Genomic DNA, 13,098 nt, shown 5'->3' with positions numbered 1-13,098 from the left:
AACCTGATAAGTATGTATTTGGCTTCACATTTTTTAGTAATTTCAACCATCATCCCAAAGGACTCTGATGCCTTAGTGATTATTTCACGCGGGTTGAGGGTTGAATTACCTCTCCTATTATTTTACTTTCAGATAAAACGCCAAAAATTTTGTCCAGTTGTTCCAAAATGGGAATTGAAAGCAGGTTTTTTAGCGGATTATGAAGATACATGTATGGTATATAAGAGAAATACATGTGCAAGATTTGTAAACTTAAACGGAGAGGTAATTCACCCCTCATCCCATGTCTTTGTATCTGCAGAAAATGTAGTTAACAACAATATATCTGTGGATATGTCTGATTTGCCTTTAAGGGACCCAGGTACTTTTGTCCCAGGAGGCATTCATGATTATTTGCAAGAGTGGGAAAAATTAGATATTTCTGGTGAAATGCGGGATTGGTTAAAAGATGGAGTTGATGTTCAAAAATTTATTAAACCTTTTAAAGGTAATTTTAAAGGGAAATCGTATAATTCAGACAAGCCTCCTATGATGTATATGCAAAATTCTGCTGCTTGTGAAAAATTTCAGGAATTTATTGTATCAGAATTAACAGCTAGTTTGAGAAATGGGTCTTTACAATTGCTTGGTAAAATTGGGGAGGTGGATCCTCCACATTTGGTTATGCCCCTTACTATTGAACCCAGTAAACCTAGGTTATGTCATGATGAGAGATTTCTTAACTTGTGGATAAGACATTGTCCTTTCAGTTTAGAAACATTACGAGATGTTCCAAGACTAATCCAAAAAGATGGTTACATGACATCCATAGATGATAAGTCGGGCTATGATCATGTGTTGTTAAGTGAGAATTCTAGAACTTATTTTGGCATTCAGTTTGGGGGATATTACATGGTGTATAGGACACTTCCATTTGGTTTTAAAAGCAGTGCTTATATTTATCATTCTTTAGGAATGATTGCAACAGGATATTGTAGGCAGTTGGGTGTTCCAATTTCACAGTACATAGATGACAGGTTGATAGGTGAGTTAGAAACTTCTTATTATGATAGGAATCAAGGTTATAGGAAGGCTGAGCTTGCTCTGTATATTGTTTGTCAAGTTTTTACAAGACTAGGATACACCTTTGGTTTGAAGAAATGCATTTTTCATCCAGTTCAGTGTCTGAAGCACTTAGGATTTTTGGTTGATTCCATTAAACAGGCATTCATTTTGCCTAAGGATAAAATCAAGAAGTTTTCAGAGTTGAGAGAGTATTTGCTATCGTGTAGAGAACTTGAGGTTAGAAGTTTACAAAGATTTGCAGGAAAATGTATTTCTTTCTCTTTGGCTATCCCAGCTGCAAAGTTATACACTATTGAGGTCAACAGATCAATTAGTTGGTGTTTAAGAAATAGTAAGGCAGTGATTATGGATGTTTTTTAAGGTGCGAGTTGGAACATTGGCGGTTTATTGATTCTTGGGAAGGTTACGTGTCTTGGAGAGAGGAGAGACATCTTCAGTTACCCCTTTTCACTGACTCTTCTAGGTTTAAGTGGGGTGCAATGGTCATGTTGCAGGGGAAAGAAGTTGAGATGAGTGATTTCTGGTCTGTGGATGACTCGAGGCCTATTCATTTGAAAGAGGCTTCTGCTCTTTATTGTGCTATTGTGGCTGTCCAAGACACACTGAAAAATCATAGGGTAGATGCTTATGTCGACAATACAGCCCTCGTTAGGGTATGGGAAAATCAGGGTAGAAGGGACATTAGTTTGAATAGAATAGTGAAAGATTTGTATCAGGTCACTTATATCAGCAATATTGATTTGAAATTGCATTACATTCCATCGAAATGTAACCCAGCTGATGCCCCATCTAGAAAACTTACATTCCTGGACTGTATGCTTACTAAAAAGGTGTGGGAGGTTGTTCAAGAGAAATTTGGTCCCCATTCAGTTGACTTAATGTCCTTAGATTCAAATGTGATGAAAGATGAATTTGGGAAACCACTTAAACATTTCACACCATATCCTACACCCTTTTCAGCAGGAGTGAATGTTTTTTCTCAGAGGTTAGAAAATGAAGAGAACCCTTATGTTTTTCCCCCATTTGGACTCATTTTCCCATTATTGAAATTTTTGAAGTCCTCTGGGGTTAGGGTATGTACTATGGTAGTTCCTTTAACGTCCCCAAAACCTATATGGTGGCCATTTTTATTATCTTGTAGGCATGACAGTGTAGTGTTGGGTAGAAGAGGTGATAAAAATGTATTGTTGATACCATCAAAGCAAGGTTTTATTCCAGATACAAAAGGTCTTGTATGGGATCTAGTAGCTTCGAGACTTTCATTTTGATTGTTTTATTTTATAGATCTTGACAATTGGAGATTCTCAGAGAAATAATTGGCAGATTTCTGAAATGGATAGAAGATTCAGGTATCTGAATTCATTAGTGGATGATACTAAGTACGGGAAACAAAAATCTTCTTTAGAAAAGGAGTTCGGAAATTTTTTAAGTGAATTTTCTGACATTAAGATGTTAGATTCATCACCAGAAGATATTTGTAGATTCCTAATATATAAAGATAAGGGAGGGAAGACAAAAGTGCATGAAATAAATTGCAGCTTTGTGGGTGAAAAGTTTGGTGAGTGTGGATGCCCTTGTAGGTTATCGGCAGGTAGTGTTCAGTCTATTTTGGGTAAATTATCAAAATTATTCGAAGCGCATGGTAGGGGTAAGCAGTGGGACCCAAAATCTGGTTCTGGTAATCCTGTTGGTAGTTTACAAGTTAGAAAGTATGTGAAAGCTATTCAGAAAGAACAAGCTCAATCTCATGTTAGGGTTAGGCAAGCAAAGCCAATTTTTATTGGGAAGTTAAGGAAAATTGTTATGTACATTGAGGAACAGTTGAAGTTAGCAAGTGCTAATGTAGATAAGTTTGTATTTCTTAGGGATAAGGCATTCTTCTTACTTCAGTTCTTTGCAGGTGACAGGGCAAATGACTTGGGTCAGGTCCTTATTCAGGAAATAAAAGCTTTATCGGGTAATGCAGGACTTTTATTTTGCCACACAGTAGGGAAAACTTTGAGTAATGGGAGAGATAATATTTTTGCAGTTCAAAGAGTTGAGGATCTGTTGATTTGTCCAGTTCATGCAGTTGAAGCTTATGTCTGTGCAGCAGAGCTTATGGGGTTAAACATGAGTTCAGGGTATTTATTCAGACCATTGGGAAAGAATAGGTTGTCAGTTTTGGATGGTTGTTTGTCATATTCAGTAGTATATGAAAGATTAAAGTTCTATTTGCAAAAATTGAATATTGATGAGGGAGAAACCCCCCACAGCTTGAGAAGAGGTTGTGCAGTGACCCTTTCACTTTCTGGTTCAGCCGAGGTTGAGAAAAGCATTATGGGTCACATAGGATGGTTTTCTAGCCGAAGTCTAGATAGATATAGTGAAATGAAGAATTTGGTTGATGTTGGTTCTGTTTCCAATTTATTTGCACAAGTACCAAGCATTCAAGGAATAGAAAATGTTTATAAAAGTTGTGGTGATTATGATACACTCCCTAAAGCATTTAGTTGAACATATATGTTAAGGACTATGTGAGTTATATCTCACCTGCTATTGAACATTATGAATTGCAGTATTTTGTTCCAATATGCAAATTTAAAGAGATTGTAAATGTGGAAATGTTCAGTGCAACAAACATACAATGAATTGTCTTGATATGGTTTGAAATAAAGATAGTGCATTTAATTCAATATGTAGTTTTCATTTTTAAAGTATTTACAGGGTTGTGTAAGGATTGGGAAATTAAGTGGTTTATTTGAGTATTGGGAAAGGGACCACTTAATTGGTGAGCTTGTTGTCCTAGATCTGTTAAACTATATGGGTTTGTTCCATAATACACTGATTCTTCCCAATCCTTACAAACCCATGGTCAACTGAGTGAGATGTCATTTGGAATAAATTTATATTCCAAGTGAGATCTCGCGAGAGTTGACCAATATTCATTCAGTTCGAACCGGAAAGGAGGGTGTGGTTGATGGTGATTTGATTGGCATATTACAAGTCTGACTGTTATTGTGTGTTTGGACTTTGCAACAAAGGCGATTTGAACCAAAAAAAAAAAAAAAAAAAAAAAAAAAAGGAAGTGAATCTTATTCATTTGTTCCATGGGCATACACTGATTCTTCCCAATCCTTACAAACCCATGGTCAACTGAGTGAGATGTCATTTGGAATAAATTTATATGTGAATTAAAATGAAAACATCTGAATCACGGATTTCTCATCTTTGTTTTGGGTTACATGTACAGGCAAACCCTGTTATCTTGCACCCTATGAGTCCCAAGGAATCCATGATAAACATAGAATAAAGTGGTTAATTAATTTATCTCGGTCAACATGGTCAATTAAGAACTTAAATATATCTAGATTAAAAGGATGTACATGTATTTATAATAAGATATCAAAAGACATATTATTCTAACTGCATCAAAGTACTGAACAGTATAATTACTGTAACTCTTCACTGTGAAGTACATGGCAGCTAGACCGTCAAAGTGAAAAAATGTACATAATATGTTTTTCTTCATGCTCGCAAATCAACATGGTTTTCATTTTGAAATACTGAGGTTCTCTTTCAAAGATACGTTATATTATTGAGAAGTCGATCATTTCAACTTTGCATAGAATTTAAACAATTATTATTAAAAAATTTTCATTTATAATATTATACTTTATAGATTATTGAAAATATTTTCACAAACACATATGAGCACTAGAAAGTGCACCTGAATTAAACTACGTCATCTTGCGATTTTGGTTACTGGAAAAAATTCTATAACAACATGTCATTATTTAAAACATTGATTACATGTATTGGATTTTCTTCACTATACCACTGCCCCACTCAGATACAAAGAGGTTGTCTCTGGTGTCTACACATAATCCCCATGGAAACTTTAGATCACAGTTATCGATATAACAGAGGAACTGTCCATCCTGATCTAAGATGTGGATACAGTTGTGGTTAAAGTCTGCTGTCAGGATCTGACTCTGGCTGTCTGTTGTGATACCGACTGGATTAAATAATCCCTTGGTAGTAGAGGGATGACCAGTGTATCTAAATCGGAGTTTTCCTGCCTGATTAACCACCACTACTGCACTGGCATCATAGTCAGCCACACAGATATCCCGGTTCCTGTTCTCACTGATGTATTTACTGAAGTAACCAGATGAATACAGAGGTTTACCTTCACTATCAAACTGAATGGTTTGTTTCTCTGTGGAGCCAGAGTAACGGACAACTTTTGATTGTTTATTATCATCACTGACCATGATAACCAGGAGGTCACCAGAGGAGGTACTACAGACATTGTAAGGTCTCCACCCCTTTCGTCTGATCACTTCCTGTATCTGTTTATTTTTCACTATGTTAACAGTTCTTGTATCACGGTCAGTATAAACTAGATCTCCACTCCTTGTCACTGCTATGTCCTCTGGTCTGTTCCCAGACTTGGTTTGTATTGACTTCAGTAGTTTGCCCTGGAGGTTGTAGAGTTTCATGATTTTGTCTTGTCCACATGTCCAGATTTTCTCATCACTGAGACAGGTAACACTGTATGATCTGTCATACCCAGTGTCTATGGTGGTGATGAGCTCTGGTTCATCAAGCAGAAGTTTGACTGGAGGACAGGATACAGCTTCTGGTGTCTTCATTGTGTAGCCATGTTCTTCTGTTGTAATGGATAATGCTGACAGTGAACCAAACATTTGATGGAGTTGTTCTGTATTGATCTGATGAGGAGAGAAACTTGGTAATGAAACATTGATTTTAGGAGGTAAACTTCTGAATTCAGCATTCCTTGAATTGTAGGCAGATGTTAGGGAGACATTATTGGAGTCCAGTAATTTCTTTAGATCAAGTATGCTCTGTTTAACACCAGACGTGGTCTGTTTGATTTCATTTTCCTGTTTATTTAGAGCAGCCAGGTGTTTAGATTTCATCTCATCAATTTCAGATTTTTGTTTGTTGACAATGATGTTAATTTCTCTGTGCCAGTCTTCTCCTTGTTTGGTGACAGCTGTTGTCAGTTTCTCATAATGTTTTTCCAAATTAAGTTTTTCAGAGTTTAAATCTAATGCAATTTCTTCATATGTAGGATATATTATTTTTTCTAGTTCTTTCAAATCATTGTGTAAAATTTCTTTTATAAAGCTGGGATTCTGTAAGACATTTGTTAATTTATGCCCATGATGTTTCCCAGAGGAGATGCAGGTAGAACAGACAGGAATATCACATTTCTCACAATAAAGTTCACAATGTTTCTCGGTGTGGTTTGGACATTTTGGGTAGTTAACGTCAGGAATAGCGGTTCTGTGTTTGTATGGTACAATATTGTGTCTTTTAGATGAATCAGAGAGATGTTCTCCTACACAGGCCTTACACAGGTTAATCTGACAAAGTTCACAGTGACTCTGTAATGCTTCTTTTTGACACAGGTCACAGAGGAGGAGTACTTGAGCTCTGTCCAGGGGGTCCATCACTGGGGCTTTGGTTAAAAAATCAGATGACCCTGTAAATGGAGGCATGGGTCACTGACTAAAGAAATGTTACGCAATTTCAAATAAATAAAATAGAAGAGTTATGTTTTGCAATTTGCAGGCCTGCCTCCCCCTTTTTCCCCAACGTAACTTTTACTATAGAAAATGTCTATTGAAGAGATGGTTGCCCCCCCCCCCCCCCCCACTTTTTACAACAGTATATACATAGCAAGGAAATATAGAAAAAAATGGAAGTTTGCCTTGAAAAAAGTTGGCCAATATCAACCCCCCCCCACACACACACACCAATCTGATTAAAATCAGATCCTTTGATCCGCTCCCGTAGATCGCTACCTTTTGTGTAGCGATCTACGGGAGCGGATCAAAGGATCTGATTTTAATCAGATTGACACACACACGAAATAGGATTTTCGAGTTTGGTTAATTTTCAATTTTCGTTTTTTTTTTTTTTTTTTGCTTGTCAATTTTTTTTAGGTAATTAAAAAAAAATTTCTCGGTTGCCCCCCCCCCCACTTCAAAAACGATGCTACGTGCCTGTTTTGTTAGAGAAATTGTAAGACAGTGTCGGTTTAGAAATAACAGGCAGGATCTATTTGTAGTTTTAAAATGGCATGTAAACTTTTCTTATGTTTGAAAAAAAATCAGGAAAAAATGTTAGATAACAGTCAAAACAGTTCAGTTTTAACAAAGTTAAGAATATCGGCTCACAGGCTTAAAATTGAAATTGGACGTTACCAAAAAATACCTAGAGAGGAACGAATTTGGTCACTTTGTCATCACAACAAGATTCAGGATGAAATTCATTTTCTCCTTGTATGTCCTCATCTTAATGTACAAAGACTTGAACTCATACACTCTAAAAAAAAGTTTTACTTGTTGTTTTTAAAATAAGATATTAGATTGAGAAAAACTAGTAATTATTAGTAATTCATTTAGTCAGAATAGTCAGTAAATGACTATCATGGTTAGTAATTGTAAACATAATTAGTAATAAGGATGAATTCATTTACTTATAAAATGATTTACTAAGTATCAATAGAGTTACTTAAATTATAGGAATTGTATTACTTTAAGTTAGTAAATGTACTACCTCATTTTTGTTAAATTATTATTACTTAATTCAGAGATAATAGGCTTTCTATTTACTAAATTTTATGAATTATTACTAAGTAAATGTAATTCTGAAATTAATTAAAATCTAGAATATTATTACTTAAAAGAATACTAAGTAAATGAAATACTTATCATATTTACTAAAATCGACATTATCTACTAGAAACACTGCAAGGTACCCACCCTCTGACATGTGAGTACTACTTACAGATTTCTTTATCAGAGTTCCCTAATTGGGCCCTCTGAATGGTTAAATAGAAGGAATCTACTTATGATGGAAACAGTTATACTTTCCATTTCTTTTGCCAATTTCTTTGTAACTGTTTTATTATATATAACAATAAAACATTTGATTCCAACTTCGAAAGACTTAAAAATTTAATAAGTTGTATTTTTTTAAGGACCATTTTAAAAATGGTTAAACATTTCAAGTACTTAATATCGCATTTTTATTAGTGTGACTTTTTTTTCACATGAAGGTATATTTAGATGAAAGATAACTCCTCCTCACAGACAATATTAGTGATAAGACTACCATATTTAATTAATTACTGATCTGAATTCTCCTTGATTTAGTAAATAAATTTTTGTTTTAAGTAAATCAATTAAATAGAATTCAAACATGCAAGATGTGTTTGTGAAACACCTATGCCAATGTATGGCAACATAGCAAAGGTTAAACTTTTCTGAAATGCAAATTTAATTATTGGGATTTCTTGATATCTCCAAGGTCAAAAGGTCAAGGTTATTGGTATCTAATGAAAGGTCTTGCTACAAAAAAATACATATGTGAAATATGGAAACACTTGCCTCAACCCTTCAGAAGTTATGGTCAAGGTTACCAATTTTGAAATGTAGGTCAAACTCCAAGGTCAAGGACAAAGGGACAGAGTTGGTGGTACCCAAAGATGGGTCTTGTCACAAGGATGAACTATGTTAAGTATGAATGCACTAACCCTAATCCTTTTAAAGTTACAGTCAAGGTTTTCTTTTTAAAAGTGGTTCAAACTCCAAGGTCATGGTCAAAGTTCTTGGTATCCTATAAATTGTCTTCTCAAAATGATTACATATATGTAAGTATGAAAGCACTTTTCCTTACCGTTAAAAAGTTATGGACAAGGTTAAAGTTTTTTCACAAGGATGGAAATCTCCAGGGTCAAGGTCAAAATTTCATAGTTGTTGGTATTCAATGAAAGTTCTTTCAACAAAAAATATATATGTGAAGTATAAATGTCCTGGTATTTACTGTTAAAAAGATTTGGATAAAGAATAAGTTTGAATTTTTTGTGTATAAGGTCTTGTCACAAGGAATACACGTGTGAAATATGAAAGTTATAGCTCCGCTAAATCAAAAGTTATGGGCAAGGTTAAAGTTTCTGCGGATAAACAGAGAATCAGAGAGACAGCTAGATAGATAGACGGAAACGACAAAAACTACACACCCCCGAAACTTCGTTTACGGGGGCATTAAATTTTAATTATATAGTAAATAGTGGTAAAATGTAAGTATTAAAGACCAAGTAAAGTTATTACTTATATACACAAATTCAAGTAAATATAAATTACTAAGTAAAACTTTTTAGTGTGTAAGTAAAAAAAATTTTTAAAATACAAAAATCAAGTAAAACATTTGAATCTAGTAATTGACATATATTTCAGTAATTGATTTTAAATTTTAAGTAACTGCTTAGTAATTATCTATTACTTATCTTTGTTATTTCAAGTAAAAAATGACTACTAAGTAAAACTTTTTTAAGAGTGATAAATATTTGTAAAATTAAATGTAAAAATTTTCAGTCTCTATCTTATGATAATCAATTTTATTGGCTCATGACTAATGAAGACCCAGACATCCTTAGATCACTTGCTGGATTCCTTAGTAATTTACCTTAATTGAAGATATTGTGATAAGCATAAAAAAAAATTATATACCTCTTTCCCAGTTTCTTGCCTTTAACTATATATATATATAAGGCCGAAGGCCTTCTCAGAAGATTTGATCACGTACCGACCCACTTCAATTCCCATTGAAGTTTATAAACTTGTTATTTATTACTTATATATACATTTGAGGCGGAAAATGATATTTTTTTATTGCTTTAACCGTCCGCCGTAGATTATGACGAAATGTTGGCCCAGAAACGGACAAAAGCATAACAAAAAGTAGTTCCTCCAAGTTCATCGATGTTTAGTTTAATATACCAAAGATAACACTGATTTTTTTCATTCAATAATTGTTTGGCACAATAAAAAACACATTTCGTTATTTTTTTAAATATAAAGATTTGTTAATTGTAAAAATCAACACAATTTCCTTCCGCGTGAGGTGATTTGCCTCGATTGGAAATTCGAACGAAGAGAGCATGTTTGCCTAACTTTTGTTGATGGTGATTGTGCAGTTGTTGAAGGTAGATTTCGTCAGAATTTCTGTTGTCATCATTCTAGAAGAATTAGTAGCCGATGTAGATTGGATATCCACTTGGGAATAGGTCGTCGAAGGTAAAAGAGGCAGGATGAGATCGGCGTTTGGAGGAATTTCGGGAGTAACTTGAACAGACTCAACAGGCGCAGGCACAGGTACGTTCAAGTCAGAAGACGAAATAGTAAAGTTCGCATATGCGGAATTTGTCAGAGATGCTAGAACTGTAGAGGCTTTTTTCTTTTGGTAAACCGATAAATCTCTATTGTAGGACTTCAAGGAGGCTTCGGATCGATGACCAGACATTAACATTATTTGCCTTGCTTCAAATCCTGCGTCGTTCATGGCAGATATTGCAGTGGCACGGAGACAGTGAGGTGTATAATAATTTTGGCATTTGGCGGATTTGGATATATCCTTCATGAAGCATCTAAAGGATTGTTTTTGAAGAGGCTTTGAAGTGTACCAGATGTCACAGGCACTTGGACAAGAGAGGGCATCTTTCAAGCACACATTAAACAGTTGTGTTGCTCCTTTTTCTGTTTTGGACATAAGAAGACGAAGCATTTTGAGAGGACACAAAGGGGAATCTGGAATAGCGTAGAGGCGTTTGTCAGCAGGTGCTTCGTCGCTTTGAAGACCCCCTTGAAAGTTTTTCTGCTGAGTCTCGTGCCGGAGAACAACATATTCAGCATCGCCGTCGTTACAGAATTTAAACGAATCAAGACGCAATTGATGGTGAAATTCAAGACCACGAGAAACAAAGAACACAGACAGATTGAACCAGACACACTGACGGAGCACAATGGGTGAAAAAAATGCAGCTTTGAAATAAGAAGAGATTTTTTCAAGATCATGTGGATTTAGAACAGTTTTGTGCATTGTCGGACTTGAAGCTCCGCTTTGTGTGATAGCTTTGAGCATCCCATCAAGGGTACGGTTTACAGATTTAAACATGGTGTCTTGAACAATATTTATAGGCCGTCCAATATCTTTTCAGGTGCCTATTGATTGCGGATCTTATGTTTTTCAGAGTATTCTTGTGATAGTGCTGCGTTTGAACATCAATCATATTTTCTTTACGTTTAGTGCATTCCTTTGGTTTGGCCTCACAATAGAATTTTCGCAAGTGTGATGCCAGGACCTCAGGTGTCACATTATCAAAATCAAGGGCTTCATGGTAGACTTCAGAATGCCAATCTAAAATTATCAAATAACTATGCTAGAAAGTTAGGAAGGGCTGTGTTTTTTTTTTAAATTCAGTTTTAATTATTGTAAGATTTTTAAAATATAATTTTGTTTACCAAGTCTATTTTAAGGGAAAATTTCATACTTTATCTTTTTAAATATTATCTAGGCCTACCTTGAAATAATTTTATAGCCCACTTTGTGTTCATTTTTGTAGATTTTGACTGTCTTGCATCTTCAAACTGTTTTAAATCATTCTCAGTGAAGGACTTGAATTTTTTGGGCACAGCTTGGGTCTCTGGAGGGGGGAGGCAAGTGAAGGCACTATCTAACAATTTATCCTTCATCTCATTCACATTCTCAATAGAAGATACAGTTTCCAAATTTGTCATATCCAAATTTTCCATAATTTCATCCTCAAAGAGTTGCCATAGCTCTTCACAAATTTCATTTTCTCCAACATCAAACTTCCCATAATCAGCCATGTTTCATGTGTAATTTACATGTAAAATTTAGCAGCAGACGGATTTCATTTTTACAGGGTTTTTATTTTGAAGTACTATTTTTTGAATTTTATTCAAGGAAATAAATGATATATGTAGATTTTTTAATAAATATCACAAAACAAGGCTTTGTTTGATATGTTTTATTGTTTTTAGATGTTTGACCTACTTTATCATGTTTATAATATTTACATGTAGAAAGTAGTACTACTACATGTAGATATTATTACGCCAAGTGATTCGGCCATGTATTGACCTTTGACCTCTGACAAACTTCATACAGAATTGAAGATATTTTCTCTCTGTATGTTTATATAAGGGAAAGATACCACAAATATATATATATATATAATATTAATTAATACTCATGTTTTCTTATTGATTTTATCATTTAGGAATGGTCTAGTCTCGATCTTTACGTCATGTATAATAATCATGAGATTGTTTTGAGTGTGTTTTTTTTCGAATCAAAGGACAAAATAGGGTAACAGCCGAATCTGGTCCCTTATTTGATATAGAAATTGGAACATTTGTAAAATTGTGATAGTTTGTAGTAAAGAAGTTCAAATGATGCTTACTTTAAATCAAGCACTAATTTTGATTTAAAGCTTACATGGAAGCCACTAGAGGGAGCAGAAGTAAGACATTTTCTCGATTTTCCTCAATTCATCATAGTTGGGATTCATTTCTCTTCGGAAAACATAGAGCACAAGCTTGCCTATCTGAGATTTTTTACACATAAACTGCATCTGATATCAGTGTATAAAACATATAAATTTGGTATATAGGCAAGCGCGTGCTCTATGTTTTCCGAAACAAATGTGCTGTACAATTAATGAAAATTTGCATAAAAATGAGAAATTTGACCTATTTCCTGACCTCATTGTGACCCCTGTATATTCTAAATCTTAAAACCAACACTAAATTTGTGACAGGGGTGACTAAGGTTTGTATGGTTAAATTGTTGAATCATTCTGAAAGTAACCAAAAATCGGGGGCCAAATACGGGTCTTACACTATCTTGCCCTTTCTGTATAGGTTTATGTACTCTGTTGTGAGGTGTGTTGTATTTGTATTGTTTCATCGTGTCCATTATTAGTAACATTAAGTTTCTTGAACATTCCAGAGTGGTCAACATGTTCGGCAATTTTCTAGAACATTCTTGAACTTTGTATATCCAGAACTTTCCAGTAATATCATGTACTTACAACTTCTAGAATATTCTAGATTTATATTACTGTATAAATACCCTGACAATTTGATGCATAGATACGATTGTCATACAAGCATGATTGAGGTACGTATTACTGGGATATAATTTCACTGG

The 13,098-nt window shown here is 34.6% G+C and overlaps 1 protein-coding gene across 1 annotated transcript; it reads right to left on the bottom strand.

The window, feature by feature from the left end:
* Positions 1-4,731: 4,731 nt before the first annotated feature.
* On the bottom strand, positions 4,732-6,561 carry LOC134274012 (uncharacterized). Its single transcript, XM_062756239.1, has one exon. It carries the CDS (start codon positions 6,525-6,527, stop codon positions 4,854-4,856), a length of 1,674 nt encoding a protein of 557 aa, XP_062612223.1. The 5' UTR covers positions 6,528-6,561; the 3' UTR covers positions 4,732-4,853.
* Positions 6,562-13,098: the final 6,537 nt, after the last annotated feature.

The sequence above is a fragment of the Saccostrea cucullata genome, unplaced genomic scaffold, assembly GCF_032062105.1.
Source record: "Saccostrea cucullata isolate Sc308-1 unplaced genomic scaffold, CSIRO_AGI_Scuc_v1 ctg7650, whole genome shotgun sequence".
Taxonomy (NCBI): domain Eukaryota; kingdom Metazoa; phylum Mollusca; class Bivalvia; order Ostreida; family Ostreidae; genus Saccostrea; species Saccostrea cuccullata.
Note: the sequence above shows the minus strand (reverse complement) of the source record. Positions and strands in the feature narration are given on the sequence as shown.

Excerpts from the sequence above, each read along its gene's own strand:
- LOC134274012 (XM_062756239.1), bottom strand. The coding sequence starts at position 6,527 with ATGGACCCCCTGGACAGAGCTCAAGTACTCCTCCTCTGTGACCTGTGT.